The following is a 17,486-nucleotide window of genomic DNA, read 5'->3' as shown; positions in this document are numbered from 1 at the left end:
TCTCAGTGAATATGGGTTATATGTTTTGGTGCTTTTGAACAAAACATATTTATTAAATGGATATATTTATTAAAATAATATTTTAGGCACCAGGTATAGTTAGAAATAGAAAGATTATACACATAAATTCATGCGAAAGTTTGAAAAAAAATTACAAACATAACAAACAAATTACAACATTTTAACAGAATTGTATATATTTTTTGTTTCACTTGAATTCTGCTCTTTTAATTGTTTTATTTAATATTTTTACATAACATACCTTAGGACCATTATTGAAAGTTACTTTGTTAGATTAGCTCAAATTTGGCATCAGTACTGACTAATCTAATGTAAATGCACAAGTACACTATATTGTAAAGCTTCCTATAGAAAATATTAATCTAAATGAGAGATTTGTGAGGGTATATGTTAAGCACTGAATGTATGTATGCGTTTATGTACTGTATGTATATTAACTTACTGTGCACAATTACATAATTAACCATTTCAAGTTATATATTCTATTAAAAACTATTATTAAGGTCATTAAATTCATACTATTTTTTTTGAGAAATCCAAAATTGGCATTAGATTAAGAAAAACACTTTAGAAATATTAGAAATATTTCGAAACTGTGATGGAAAAAGTGTAATGAAAATATATATTTCATCTTGCCACATTAGAGCTTATCCAGGTCTAATTTTATTATGATTTTTGAGTAAAAAAACCTTGTGTGAGTGTTGTGTTGTGAGGATACATGTAGTTCAGACTCAGTATTGCTTAATGACCAAAGCTAGAATGAACATTCTGTTCTCTGCATTCTGCATTTGTTCTAAAACTGAACATATGCAATATACTTGGATATAATGTAATTTCCTTGGGACATTTTTTTGCCTTTGTCCAGCCTGAAGGCTATTAGTCTAGCCGAAAAATCAACAGCCACATCCAAATAGATAGTCACCTCACAAATAAACATACATTCTAAATAGACATTTTTTGAAGCCAAAAGTCAAGGCAGTATTTCCATGGATGTTTACAAGCTGTGAAATCCCAAGTCTTACCTTTGCGATCTGCACACACCAGTTGAGCAGCAGCTGTGAGCCGATGTTGTCCTGGTGTTCATGAACGTAGTCCAGCAGGCAGCCGTGGGGCATGAGCTGAGTGACCAGCTGAATAGTGGGACTCAAGCAGACCCCTAAAAGACGCACCAGATGAGGATGCTCCATACTGGCCATGATCAGCGCCTCCTGGTGGACAGAGATACAAGAGATCCGATCAGGGAAATTACATAATAATTGCACAATGTTGCTGGACACACACAGAATTTCTATAGACCTAACAATTTTTATGCTATACAAAATGTATGTAACCACTGAGCCACCCCAATTCAGTTGTTTAAATACAAATTTTAATATACAAGTAGTACAAATGTAGATGTAAAAAACCCTGACTTATTATTACAAGATGTATAATATATAAATCTAAATTACCATTGGCACAAGCCCTATACAAAAGATAACAAGTCTACTGTATTCTCACTTACAGTCCAAATGACCTCAGTGACTGTCTATCTCAGTTTTCCACATGTTTCATAAAGAGAAACATCTCTATAAATGCACATACAGTACATACATATTTATGCGTTATATCAGAGAGAGGCAGGGGTGAATATGGATCTTTCATGAGCAGCTCAGCATCAGCCTGCCTGCTTATGTATGTGCACAGATAACAGCAACACAAACATGCAGAAGGAATTCCCTGGCAGCCGCAGCACATGATGCTGCGTTTTGATGGCTTTTTAAAGGAGCCTGACCTCTTGCTGAATCTCAGGAGAGCAAAACAGGGGGAACGAAAGACTGGCTTGGAAAAAAAAGGAGATGTATAGTGATACCGAAGTACATGCAGTGAAACCGAAATGTCGGTTTAAATTTGGAATTATAAATATCATAAAAATAAAAAGTTGATTAACCTAGTGGTTGGTTTTGTCAATATTTTACCCAAAATTAAATTGAATTAAACCAACCTTTTTTTAGATAGTATGTAAAAGTACTTTAAGGTAGTTTACTCACATCCATGAACTCCACATTGGCTTTTGGTCCAGTGCTTTCATTGAGTATCTTTATGGCCACAGGAATCTTCACTGTTTCCCCTTCTGGAACCCAGATTCCCTTTTAAAGAAGGCATCAGAATCAGTCAATAACCTTTCACACCATATAAAGCAACACATTCTGACAGGCAGACAGCAACCCACAACCAATGTAGAAGCGCTACCTTATAGACCATGCCAAAGGCTCCAGCTCCCAGAATCTTGACCCTCTTGAGTTCCGTTTCCTTCAAGATGCGCAGCTGAGCCTGGTTTGGTGCTGCACCGCTGGGCGTCAAGGGCTCCACCAACTGCTCAAACAATCCAGTCTTAGATTAGTCACAACTCCAAACACACACAACTCCCAAACAAGCGCTTAGAAGTCACATTTAACCACATTTTCAGAATTAAGTTTGTTTACGCAGAAGTTATTGGGCCTCAGGAGGGGAAAAAAAGGATGATACTAGATATTTGGAAAGCAAACAGTTGGGAAGTGAACTGCACTGGTGAAGATGAGAGAGAGGAGAGAGAAAGGTTGAAGAGGATTTACACAGACATAATTGCTAAATACAAAGTGGCATTTGTAGTTTCATTAGGGCTGGAGCTGGCTTGCTGTATTAAAAAAATAACTGTGTGTAGGTGTGTGTGGAAGACTTGGATTTGTTTAGCTTGTTTTCAGTAATAAACTAAAGATCCGTTTTGGAAATACGATTTTAGAGGTTTTTGGTTAATATAAGCATGAGGGAAATTAACATATAAATTATTAAAAATGTACCCAGTGATGAAAATGCTTCAAATAGATCAGACTAGACCAAAATATGACAGGTCTAAACCCCATTTCAAAGTTTGTAAAACCCAATATAAATGTGCAAAGGGTTCTATTTTAAATTTTCCAACTTTGTCCCCACACCAAAACACTCCTACTACTACTACTACTACTACTACTACTACTACTACTACTACAACTCCTACTACTACTACCATTAAAAACAACAGCACCACTAACACTAACCCGACTACTACTACTAACAACACTAACCCTACTTCTACTACTACTACTACTTCTACTACTGCTACTACGACTATTACTAACAACAACAACAACAACAACAACAACAACAACAACAACAACAACAACAACAACCAGTAATGTTAGCCCTACTACTACTACTACTACTACTAAAACTACTACTATTAATACTACTACTACTACTACAACTAATACTACTACTACTACTACTACTACTACTACTACTACTACTAATAATAATAATAATAATAATAATAATAATGATAATAATAATAATAATAATAATAATAATAATAATAATAATAATAATAATAATAATAATCTGCATATGTGTCATTCTAACAATATGTGAATAAGTATATTTGGTTATCCATCTATCAAGACTAACTGTTACTGTGACCATCAATCACAATGCAAAACAAACAAGGAACCACAGACTGAATGCACAAATGTGGAGCTGTCCATCTATGTGGTGCTGAAATTCTGCATTTAGACTGAGCATTAGAGGGAGCTGTCCAGACGTGTGGTGCTAAAAGAGAACACATCTGTCAAACAAAGGATTTCAGGTCCACTGTAAAAAGATAGTGTACAGATGATTGAATCTTATTATAAAGCTTTAATTTATGATGAAGTAAAGGTAAAATTTTGGTCTATTATTAATAAGTATGCTCATGAAATGAGAGTCTATATAGGGAAAGGTGTTGAAAAGGCTTTGATGCAGAAACATGCAGCCTGTATTTTTTAAAATGATTCTTTCCCCCAAAACATAAATGATCCAATCATATTGTCTAGCAATTCTAGCTATATAAACCTTTCTTTTTTTATACAATTACAATCAGGGTTATCTTAAATAATATGCTGTCTCTTCACTGAATGGCAGTGAATAATGGATGAGTTTCTAAAGCTCAAACAATCCATTGGGTGACTTTTTAAAAAGAAAAATATCCATTTTAAATATGTGCTATATGCATGTTTCAAACAGGGTCAAGTCGCAACATATGACACAGACAATTTAAAACATATTGCCATTAGAGTCAGTAGCACAACATACAAGTGTCAGATTCCCTTCTGTGTTAGACCTTTGCTTTGTTGTTTTGCTTGTTTATGTTGCCTGCTGCCTGCCCTCATTGAATATTGCCTATGTATTTGACTACGTTTCTGGATTTGCCTGCATACATCTGTTTGCCCCTGTGTTGACAGTTGCTTGCCTGACTATCTTTGTATAATAAACCCTGCTTTTGGATCCTCATTTCCTTTTCAACGTCCCTATTCACTAAACAACTTTTACAGCATGCGCTAAAAAAAAAAAAAAAAATATATATATATATATATATATATATATATATATATATATATATATATATATATATATATATATATATATATTATTTCAAATAGTATAAAACGAGCTTGCAAAACTGCTGTAATAAAAACTTTCTTGTGCATTAATCGAGCATTTAAAATAATTCATGAATGACTAAAGCTTTAAACACAAGAATAAATCATATTTTAAACATAAAAACAATTATTTTTAATCAAAATAAATGTTTTATCAAATAATGTTTTATCACTCTTTGAATCTGAACCTTTTAGGCTTGGGTCTAAATTGCGCCATTTTGATGACGGTCGCTTTAAATTCAAATGAGATTTTCAAAAGAGGGTGGAGCTAAAAATGCCTGTGTCAGCATAGTGTCAGATTCAAAAACAAGACTAACGTCGTATGCTAATGAGGAAAAGATGGTCACTACTGGGCGGGGCTTTCCCCCTTTGGTGACACGTACAAAAGGAGAACTTCAATCAAAGTATTTCTTTTTTAAAAAACATAAACAATTTTTTTTTACAATTAAAAGCTGGTTATAATTACAGATTGTTGTGTTTAAACCCCTTATAAAAGTGATTTTTGCATGATAGGCCATCTTAAGATACAGCATAATACAGGTACTGTGAGAGGCTGGGAGGTCTGGAAGTCTTCTTATTCCTTGTCTTCTTGGCAAACACACATCACTTTTCTACATGAACAGAGACCTCAGGTTTGCTAAAATGGATTTGGGGATTCTAGTGTGCAAGTGTCTCTGTCAGCTTTTGGATACAGGTTCTGTTCTCAGGCTGACAGCTGTCTATAACACTGATGCTCCACCTGCAAATTATCCAAACCAGCAAAGACAGGCCATGTTTTTTAATGGGCTGCACAGTCATTCAGGGCAACAGGGCTATGCATTAACCCAACAAACATGCCATGCATTTAGGGAAGGATTACTCCACTGAATACTTTATGTGCTGTGGACTGGGGATTTCTTTTATTTATTTTAAGCATGAAGCTTATCAAGAAATGAAACGAATGCAAAAATCTGCGGTATGGGAAGGATTTTGATAAAATGTGACAGAGAGAAGAGATACAAGACGTGATGCATAATGTATGGTATGTTTGAGTTTTAGTCAGTGCTTACTGGTTTTAGTAAATGCGGATGAGAACGCTCTCGTCTGAAGGTCTCTCTTACCTCGGTTTCCAGGAATCGACGTAAGGCTCTTTTTTTCTTGATGCTCTTTCGGCGGATGTAAACAGCCACACCGAGAGCTATGATGACTATTACAAAGAGACCCCCAATTAATCCAGCAGCAATCAGAGGAGTCCTGGAAGATCAAAAGAAGATGTACACAAGTTGTAATGCTGTCTGCTTTTTTTCCCCTTAAACCAATTAGGCACAAACCCAATCATGCATATCACCGATGCCAGATAATAAAATATTTATTTATTTATTTATTTATTTATTTATTTATTTATTTATTTATTTATTTATTTATTTATTTATTTATTTATTTATTTATTTATTTATTCATTCATTTATTTATTTATTTATTTATTCATTTATTCATTCATTCATTCATTCATTTATTTATTTATTTATTTATTTATTTATTTTAATGCAAACAAATGGAAGGTTATAGATATTATATGATTTATTTATTTATGTATTGCTTGTTTGTTTGTTTGTTTGTTTTTCCATTTATTTATTTATTTATTTAAATATAATTTAACGGATGTTTATAGACGTTATTTGCTTAATTATTTATTTATTTACTGTTTTTCCATTTATTTATTTAAATATAATTGAATGGATGTTTATAGACATTATTTATTTATTTATTTAAAGATAATTTAAAGGGTGTTTATTTATTTATTTATATTTAATTTATCAATAAACATTAAAACATAATTTATTACATTATTTATAATACTATTTTAACAATTTTCTATGTATCTGTCTGTTTATCTGTCACACACACAAAGAAACTCTTACCTGTCCAAGATGCCAACACAGTCTTGTATCCGGGGTCCAGTACAGCTGAAACACAGGCCATCAAATTGAATTATAAACCATGTATTGGAGTTTCATTTCAAAACACTGGTAGATTAAAACATTAAGACACATAGCATTAGCATGATACTCAGTTACTTGCAGTTACTGAAAAGTTTGTGCTGCTAGTAAACAAGAGATATTAATAATAAAAAAAATGCCTGAGCTTACATAATACAGAAAGATTCTAAAGGTTTATTCTCAGTTAATGGTAGCAAATATTAAAAATCTGTTTAGTCATTTCCAGTCCAAACATCATCAGAATGGATGTTGGAGAGAATTGGACATGATTTGTTGGAGATGAGATGACTGAATTGGCATGATATGTCTGAATTGGCATAAGACAAGGAACACTGTGGCACAAAAAGATTCAATTAAAAATGTTTTAATAATTACAGTATATTCATTTTAATATGTAAAATGCTACAGTATGGCTCCAGGCACTGACCATGGTGTGTTTGCCATGAAGCTTATCATGTATCTTAAGCACATGCTGTCAATGTCAACAATTCAATGTCTGCTTTCAATGACTTTCCCTCAGGAGCACAGATCTGCAATCTGTCCTTAAACTTGAAATAAAAAGCTTAAATTAAGCTATTTCTTTTTGCAATGTTTGGTCATTTAGCATGTTTTAACTGTTATAGCACCACCTATGGTCCAATACTATTCATGTGTTTGTTTTTTTTATTTATTCCTTTTTTTATTATTTACTTATTTATTTAATTTGCGATTAGTAAACAATGAGTAAAACAAACAATTAGTAAACTAGCAAATTAGTAAAATACTATATATAACAAACTAATTTGAAAAATGTTATTGCTATGTATTTATATACAGTGGTCCCTCATTATAATATGATTTACTGTTCGTTGTCTCACAGTTTCACCGATTTTTTGTGCAATTTGACATGCACTTTTTTTTTTTTAAAGAGTTTTGTTCTGCGTCCTGACTGGCTGTAGACCATTGTCATTCAATCTCCTCCGTGTCTCCTGTACAGTACTGAATGTGTTCAGCTTAGTAAATTAACACAAATCTTTGATACCTATCAGTGTGAGTTCCTATAAAGATGAAAAAAGAGTTTTTAAGTGTCCGCAACAAGCCCACCGTAAAAGGGGTCGCACAACGGATTATAAGCCTTTTGCTGACAGCAATAAATGTCTGACAACAGGTCTTGATCTTTGGTTTCATTCTGTAATACTAGACTAATTTTTCTACAAAAGTGTGAACTGAGAGAGTGTGAAAATGGTAATTTCTGTCTGAGAATAAAGTGTGTAGTGAGTGGTTTTACACCCCTAAAACATCTATAATATGTGTAAAAAATAAAGCGGACTACTTAACATTTTTAAACATAATAGTTTTAATAACAGTAAATAACAGTGATATTGCTGGGTGATGGCGCTGCAGATGTTAAGTCATCGTAATGCATGTGTAAAACAATGCTTGAACACAGTTTTTTTTTGTTCACAGTTTTTTCTTTCATTGGCATTATACTCAACGACAAAACTGAAATGTCTGCACAACGCAGATTTGAAAGACGCCACGCTTTCTCGTACTGTTGCCTCACTTCGCTGGCGCTTTCTCGTACTGTTGCCTCCTTTCACCGCCGTTCGCCATGTTAAAGTGTGGAATAGTTAAGTATCCTCTAATTTTAGAGCATAGTAATTGGATATTTACTTGCGGGGAGATATAAAACGCACATAAATTATTTAAACGTAAAACCGAGAAAGCCGCAATTCACAAGCACATATTGAACTGTGTATGTCGTACTGAACTGTTCAACATATTGAGAATTGTGGCATCCCTAATATATATATATATATATATATATATATATATATATATATATATATATATATATATATATATATATATATATATATATATATACAGTGTTTAAGAAAGAAGTAACTATATATTTATTTATAGTTTAAATACATTTTTAAGTTGTAAAAAATATATATAACAATATAAATATTAATAAAATGTACATTTCTTCTCAGCATCTATGTTTTCTGCAGTTAAGATTTATGAATTCAGATTCAAGATTTGTAGTTATCAGTACACATACTGTTTCTGTTATACGCATCACAATAAAAGAGTTGTTGGAAGGCCCACATAGAATCTGTGAATTTTACAGATTTCCGCAGATTTTTAGCCCATCATTGACTCAATGTATTTATTTGTGTAAATGTGTGTGATTTATATTTATTTAGTTTTTAAATTAATTTCACTAATATCATTGTGCTATAATAATATTAATATTGAAATGTTCATTTGATTTATTTACAATCCAGTTTGTAAAGTAACATTTTCTGTCTTTTAGTAGAAATATTATATGAGAGACTTGCTTTGTTTACCAAATAAGTGGATCTAATTGGAATTGCATTGTAAACATTCAATAATAGTTAAAATGTGTTATTTTTTTATTTCATACATTAAGTTTGTAGTTACAGTATGATACTCCTAAAATTTCCGCATAAATCCTCAGATTATTTACAAAACTCTCAGCAGAAATAGCAAAAAAATCTGCAGATTCTGTCTGGCCCTAGTTATTGGTTATTATTATAGGCCAACAATTCTGCCTCAGCACATCCCTTTCAAACACAAGCTACAATATGATCATTTCTACAAATAAAACGGACAGTTTAGCATACTATGTAACATTAAGAAACATTGCATCAAACATATTTCTGTCCAGTGAGCAATTGTAGCTCTGCATTGGATTGTCACACGATGTCCGATACAAAATGCGGGTCCTGCAGCGAAACCGGTTGCAAGCCACTGATCTGAGAAGTCAGGAACCTGTTCAAATCCCCCAGGCCCATGTGTCTAAGACTGAATGCACTAACCACGATAGCTTTACCCACATGGGCAATTAGGTTAGTGCTCTGGGCATACTGTGCTTGATGCAGTTAAAGGAAGGAAAGAAGCTTACAAATAGATTTAAGTGCAAACACAAGCAAACAGTCGTACCCTTGGGTGCAGTTGGGGTGGCAGGGATGGCACTCGTTGTTGGTCTCAGCATATTTGAAGATAAAGCTGTTTGCTCCCTGCAGACCGTCAGGGCATTTCTCCACACAGTTGGGCCCGTCTTTGAGATGCAGACACTTCACACAGTGATCTGGACCCTGTAATGAGAGACGGGAGATTAGGAAATGTGAAGCGTCTCAAGAGAACGAAGAACTGCTTTAAATGCGGAAAGGAAGCATTTAGTTAAACAAACTCAGTTATGTAATTCAAGGACGCGTTGGTTGTTTTGTATTTTCATGCTTGTTTTCTCTAGTGTGTGAATATGTAACAGATTCAAATGCAAAAACTACAATTTGTGAAGCTCTAAAGGAGTTTTATGGTTCCTAGATGCAACTCATTTCCATTTTTCAAACTACACCTACAAAATTATAGGGTTTATATGGAATTTATTGTAATTAAAAATACATTGACTATGTTTACATGGACATCATTAATCTAATTATTTGCCTTAATCTGAAGAAGACAACGTATTTACATGAGTTGCTTTTTGACTGCTCTTTTCATGATCCCGTTTTACATGTTATAGCACATAATTCGATTAATGTCATTACCTCACTGTGCTATTCTTGTTTCCTACTTAGTTTCATGTTATTTCTGGTGTTTGATTGTTAATTTGTCGACTTTAACTGCAGTTTGGTACTTTCACTTTCATTTAGGAACATTTAATTCATGCCCCTCGTGACAAAAAATGAGGTATTGGATGTGAGTATGAACTGCTAGGAGAGTGTTGTTTTAATGGAATATGATAATGAACACCATACGGAGATAAAAACCCTTATCATTTGTCTGTAGTCGTTCTCTAACTCGGTAAGTACAGACAATAGTGTCAAACAGCTGTGTGTGTATGGAATATCCTGACGCAAAATGCGGCGAAAATCCTACATGATGGTAATATGCAATGTTTATGTGTCTGTGCCGCACTAAAAAATAGATTTAAAATCTAGATCTTAAAATCGATTTAAAAAGACTAAAATCGGCACGCTCTTTATTCGATTTCTGTTTAGTTTGAGTTAAGGTAATCAAAAAACACTGTTTATATGGTAGACTCTAAATCAGAGTATTTTCTTAATCATATTAAAATCATATTATTTGTGTCCATGTAAATGAACTTTTTTCTCAGTCTTCAGTGTCACATGATCCTTCAAGAAATCTTTCCCTCATGAAAATTTTGCGGATTTGTTTTGCTTTTTTTTTTTTTTTCAAAACTGATATATTTTTCAAGATTAATACTTGATTTTAACTATACATGTAATAGTAATGTGAAAGTTTTTGTTGTTGTTGTTATTAACTGACTTCATGCATACCTGCGGAATCTTAGTATTAAGGTAAGGTAAGTATTAAGGTATTTTATGGTTAATCAATTTTTAACTAAACACATGGCAATTTTTTTTCACCCATTTTATTGTCCTACAACCAAAATAGAGATTCAGTTCCCTTGCTTCTTCTGCAAAAATAAATAAATAAATGACTGAATAAATAAATAAATGACTAAATTAATGAATAAATAAATAAATAACATCAAATACATAATGGAATAAATAATTAAATCAATCAATAAAATAAATTAATAAATATTTAAATAAATAAACAATTAAATAACTGAAAGAATAAATAAATAAATAAATAAATAAATAAATAAATAAATAAATAACCACAAAACAATAACAGAATAAATTAAATAAATAAATAAATAAATAAATAAATAAATAAATAAATAAATGAAATAAACAAACATTTAAATAACTGAATGAATGAATAAATAAATAACAATAAAAAAATACAGTTGTGACTCAGTTGTGAGATATTTTTAATAACACTTTATTGTCAAATCACTCTCAAAAATACTTAATTTTAAATAAAACTCAATTGCACAAACGCAGGCTGTTTTGCGATGTAATAGATTTTATAAAGTAGTTTGATTTTGATTTGTGCATTGCACCAATAACTATTTAAAATGATTAAACAATCAAGTTAAACACAACTAACACGCAACCTCTTTTTCAACAATATTAAGCAACTACAGTATGTAATACAGCATGGTTTGCCAGGCCTTGCATCATTTAACACAGCCTGACGATGATACATTCTGAGTATAAATTAATTTTGAGACTGTAAGTGGATAGTGTAATTTGTTTCTAATCAATATCACTCAGTTTTGTGCTAAAAGCAATATCAAGCTGTGAAGAGACAAAGAAGGAATTGATGCTGTTTTTCAATGTCAATGATTTCAAGTTTTAATGAATTCCAATAAAATCCAGCAACAAATATAGAGCTTTTTAGTTGCTTACCGGGCCATGGCAGGTTAAACCTTTCTCTCCAGCTTTTTCACACTGGCTGTCACACTCCACACACACCGAGCCGTTGGCGAACTCTCGAACATCACTAGAAAACATCAAGAGCACAGCCTTACTATTAACTATTTAATGGACACATTATTATTCATTTATTCATTCATTTTCCTTCAGCTTAGTCCTATTGTTCATTAGGGGTCGCCACAGTGGAATGAACCGCCAACTTTCTAGCAAACGTTTTGCACATTGGATGCCCTTCCAGCAGCAACCCATAACTGGGAAACATCCATACACACTTATTCACACACATACACTCTGGCCAATTTAGTTTATTCAATTCACCTATAGCCTTTGGACTGTAGGGGAAACCGGAGCACCTGGAGGAAACCCACGCGAACACAGGGAGAACATGCAAACTCCAAACAGAAATGTCAACTGGCCCATCCGAGACTCGAACCAGTGATCATGGATGCATTAGAAATAATATGCACTGTCTGCATGGCAATGAAGGCATTTGTGCATATCAATCAGATGCTAGTGTGATTAGTCTAAATCTAGGTCAGTTAACTAAAGAGACACACAAGAAAAGCCGTACAAATCCATGAAAGTGGAAACGGCTTAAGGAGCTGTCGATTCTGCTTTCATTTGTTTCTGCTGTTGATACTTTCATTGAGGGCCTCAGAAAAAGAGTTTTCGATGAGCACAGGAGGAAAGCTTGTCAATAAAGTCCTGAAAAAAGCATCTGGGATGGGAAGAAATCAAATGTCCTGTGCAAGAAGGCCAATTTCACATCCAAACACTGCAGATTTTCATCCAACATCAAGCCAATGCAAAATCTATTAGTTTATCTTATAAGGAAATATACACATCTTAAAGTCAGAAGCGGTAATATAACAGATGCACAATACTATTGCTCATTCTTAAACAAACAAATAAGCTAACTAACAAATAAACAATAAAAGCAAACAAGCAAGCAAGCAAGCAAGCAAGCAAGCAAACAAACAAACAAACAAACAAACAAACAAATAAATAAATAAATAAATAAATAAATAAATAAATAAATAATAAATAAATAAATAAACAAAAATTTAATAAAAAAATAATTTCCCATAGATGGGTTGCGGCTGGAAGGGCATCCGCTGCGTAAAAACGTGCTGAATAAGTTGGTGGTTGATTCTGCTGTGGCAACCCTGGATTATAAAGGGACTAAACTGACAAGAAAACGAACGAATAAATAAATTAACAAATTAGCTTACCAAAGTTTTATTTTATTTTATTTTATTTTATTTTATTTTATTTTATTTTATTTTATTTTATTTTATTTTATTTTATTTTATTTTTCTCCCTTTCCAAACTTGCCCACCTCATTTCCCCCCAAATTAACAAACAAACAAACAAACAAACATAAATAAATAAATAAATAAATAAATAAATAAATAAATAAATAATTAAATAAATAAATAAATAAATAAATAAATAAATAAATAAATAAATAAATAAATAAATAAATATTGTTTTTTTGACAACATCTGAATGGGGAATTATTCTTGACAGGTCATTTTTAGGTAAATAGCAAGCACTGAAGGTCTATTTGATGATGCAAATCAATGGAAATGTGTTAGTAGTTGTTAATGCAAGACCATAATATAATTAAAATAATAAAATGTCCATATAAATAAATGAATGAATAAATAATTAAATGAAACAAACAATTTTATTAGGAATTTGCAAGAAATGTTTATTTATTTTTTCCTCTCTTTGCAAACTTGTACCCCTCACATTTGTCCAAATTAGTCATTTTTTTAATTCTAAACAAATGATAATGTACTTTTAATGCACAGCATTTTTTTTTAAATATCTTACAATATTCTGGAACAAAACAGATATGCACGGCATATGCCAACAAACCCTTTTTTTTAGCCTGTTCTTTTCAATGTCAGTTTCTATGTCTTCATGTTATATATATTTTTTTTTTCAACCCGCCAGAATAGCCTGAGAGCCTGATTGTCCCTTTGAGTTGAAATAGCATTAAAAGCATTTTGTTCTTTTGATCTTAATACTCTGATTATAATCATATCTTTGGAACCAGTTGCTCATTTGAACAAATCTGCATCCGAAAAAAATACATTTACAAAAAGGAAAGCTAAAGCTTTTTTAAAAAAGAGCAAGAACTTAAAAGAACTTGAAAAAGAAGCAAACTTGAAAAGCTGTGTAGATCAGCAAAGCATCAAAACTGATTAGTTTGCACCAAAACTCACCCGTAATACAAGTTACAGGACTTGACACAAGTTTTTCCTCGGCTGAAGTATTTGCAGGACAGACACTGGTCTGGACCAGGACCCCAACATCCAGCCTCTGAACACAGTGGATCACATATCTTCTGCTCTTTAGCTGTGAAAAAAAAAGCAAAAATAAATAGTTCATTCATTTGAAATGAGCTTGTATGGTAGTAAATTAATGGTGTGCATGGTAGCATGAAAACTTGCATTTTGTGGAATAGTTTTTATTCAAATTGCCTCCAGAAAGCATGGCAGTTTTTTTTTAACCAACATCTGAATGGGGAATTATTTAGTAACTGTGGTAGCTATTATTTATGAAACTCTTGACAGGTCATGTTTAGGTAAATAGCAAGTACTGTAAGTCTATTTGATGATGCGAATCTAAGGAAATATGTTAGTAGTTGTAAATACATGACCATAATACTTAAAAAAAAATAATCATAAAAAATAATAATAAAATAAAAACTGAAATAAAATAAAATAAAATAAAGATTAAGATTAAAAATATAAAAAATATATAAAAGAAAATAAAAAAATATAAAATACAAAATGCATAAAAAAAGTAAAATGAAAAATGTAATTACATTTAAAATTTATATTTAAATTTAATTTAATTAAATAAAAATGTAAAAAAAAAAAAAATATATATATATATATATATATATATATATATATATATATATATATATATATATATATATAAATGTAAAAAGCAATATAAACTTTAAATGAAATTAAAATTAATTAAATGTATAAACAAACAAACAAACAAACAAACAAATAAATAAATAAATAAATAAATAAATAAATAAATAAATAAATAAATAAATAAATAAAATGCCTTCTAAAACATTTTCATTCATTCATGTTGTTTAAGGAAAGGGGATTTTATGGCAAATGAAGACTAATAGTCTTTAAATGATCATACTGTAATATTGATCCTGTCAGTACATTAGTTTGCTGTACAGCTCAGTGATAGTGATATCAAATTCGCCAGTCACAGACATTAATCCCTGCTTTATATTCAGGTTTGTGAAAACATTGCCATTCATGTATAAACCCGCTGTGTGTCTGTCTGTGCTCCTGGTCAGTTGTGTAGATCAGCCACTTTGATGGATAGTGTGGAAAAGAGGCTAATGAAAGAGCCGACTAACAGAGCCATTGATCCCACACACCGCAGACTTATTATCACACTAATTACATCCAGCTTGACGATGTGCTGTTAACATCTTCATTAGCCTACAAGTTTAACTTTTGCAACTTGCATCTTACTTCTGTGGCCTATTTACAGTGTTTGGATATCTTCGGAGACAGACACCGTAAACGTTGCCCATTATTGAAACTTAATGGGTCTGTATTTTTTTTTAAATGACTAAAATAGTGGCCAGGCATTTAGAAATGTATTGTTAATATGCACTAAATAAGAAGTTTTAAATTGCATTTTAAATATTTTCTGAAAATACAGTAAAACATTGATAAAGTAAAAAAAAAATACTTCAGTTTAAAATATTTATCTTTCAAAATATTTAAATGATAATGTATTGCTATGAATTTGTTACATTTTTGAGAATTCTTTAATATAATGAATCCATTAAACCAACACAATATCCATCCATCCATCCATCCATCCATCCATCCTACCTACTTACCTACCAACTTACCAACCATCCAACCAACCAACCAACCAACCAACCATCCAGTCATTCAGTCAATCAATCAATTAAATTTACTGACCGACCTACCTACCTACCAACCAACCATCCATCCATCCATCAATCCATCCATCCATCCATCCATCCATCCATCCATCCATCCATCCATCCATCCATCCATCCATCCATCCATCCATCCATCCATCCATCCATCCTACCAACCAACCATCTGACCGACAGACCAACCGACCTACCAACCAACCAACCCACCTAACAATCCACCCACCCATCCACCCATCCATACATACATCCATACATACATCTATCCATTCAACAAACTTACCTATCTACCTACCTACCAACCAACCATCTGACAGACTGACCGACCGACCGAGCTACCAACTAACCTACCAGCCAATCAACAAACCAACCAACCAACCCATCCACCCATCCATCCATCCATCCATCCATCCATCCATCCATCCATCCATCCATCCATCCATCCATCCATTCATCCATCCATTCAACCTATTTACCTACCTACTGATGACCAACCAACCAACCAACCAACTAGTCAGCCAGCCAGCCAATCAATCAATCAATCAATCAATCAGTCAATCAATCAATCAATCAATCAATCAATCAATCAATCAATCAATCAATCAATCAATCAATCAATCAATCAATCAATCATACCAAACTAGAATATTTAATCTATAATTGTAACTATAACTTATGCTGTATGCTTTTTATATCATATAATATCTAATTTTATTATTATTATTATTATTATTATTATTATTATTATTTTACTAATTATGTCACATATTTGTGTAAACCAAGATTTATCAACTTGGCTAATATCAAAGAATGATGTATGATGTATGAATAAATTAAACGTTTAAACGATACAGTACCATTTTCATCATTCTGGACATAAAACACTTGATCACATTTACAAGTTTCAAATTACAAGTGAACAGAAAAGGGAAACAAACAACACTGTCCTGTTAACATTATAAATGAACAGCAATATCATACTCCATTTCCCCAGCTTGAGCAGAACTGATGATTCCTCCATGTTGATTATCAGTTCCTTAATACCAACTACACAATTCAATAAGGCAACACACATGCAATTAAACCAGTTTTATTTCTAGTAGCGACTAAATTACACAATCTGAACCCCTTTTTACTCCAATTAAAGATCTATTTAAAGACTCGCAGGTTTAAAATGGGAGCATTCGAAGCATCATGCATCAGAGTGCCAAGACTTTGACTCTGGCTTTAAGCATGAGATCTTGATAGGAAAGTGCAGCGAGTGAACAGATGGAGGTTTAGAGGAACTGAACTCACAGCACTCTCTGGGCTCTCTGTTGTTTTTGATCAGGGCTCGCTGGGTGCTGGTGCGAAACAGAGATGTCCAGTTGACTGTGCTGTAGAAGCAGAGCTGGCTGTTGTTGGTCATGTAGACGTTACCGGCGCTGATCTCTCTCAGAGACTGAAACTGCAGAGATGTGATCCAGCGCTGCTTTAGGATCAGCAGAGAAATACCACTGGCAAAATAAAGAGCAGATACAGCATGTGTTGATTTCAACAGTATGCAAGGAATAGTTGACGATAGGAAGTCAGACTTGGGTGTGCTTGGCTTTCCAATAATTCCATGACGTTTCAATGAACCAGAGTTAAGTTATCTTACACCATGCTTATATCACACCTACAGACACTGATCAGATGTTGCAATTAAATATAATGATATCAATAAAAATTAATGATAATGTGA

The 17,486-nt window shown here is 32.5% G+C and overlaps 1 protein-coding gene across 2 annotated transcripts in view; it reads right to left on the bottom strand.

Moving 5' to 3' along the window:
- Nucleotides 1-17,486, bottom strand: part of erbb4a (erb-b2 receptor tyrosine kinase 4a) — a 261,739-nt gene that overhangs the window by 35,797 nt on the left and 208,456 nt on the right. The window contains exons 12-20 of one of the 2 annotated variants that reach the window (XM_068216185.2): nt 17,060-17,259; nt 14,031-14,163; nt 11,770-11,863; nt 9,425-9,579; nt 6,395-6,439; nt 5,594-5,726; nt 2,254-2,376; nt 2,052-2,150; nt 1,044-1,226 (exon numbers count right to left, since the gene is read on the bottom strand). In XM_068216185.2, the coding sequence (XP_068072286.1) occupies nt 1,044-1,226; nt 2,052-2,150; nt 2,254-2,376; nt 5,594-5,726; nt 6,395-6,439; nt 9,425-9,579; nt 11,770-11,863; nt 14,031-14,163; nt 17,060-17,259 (1,165 nt within the window). 2 annotated transcript variants of the gene reach the window in all.

This window comes from Danio rerio, chromosome 1 (genome assembly GCF_049306965.1).
Source record: "Danio rerio strain Tuebingen ecotype United States chromosome 1, GRCz12tu, whole genome shotgun sequence".
Classification (NCBI taxonomy): Eukaryota; Metazoa; Chordata; class Actinopteri; order Cypriniformes; family Danionidae; genus Danio; species Danio rerio.
This window is presented reverse-complemented; position numbering and strand designations above follow the sequence as displayed.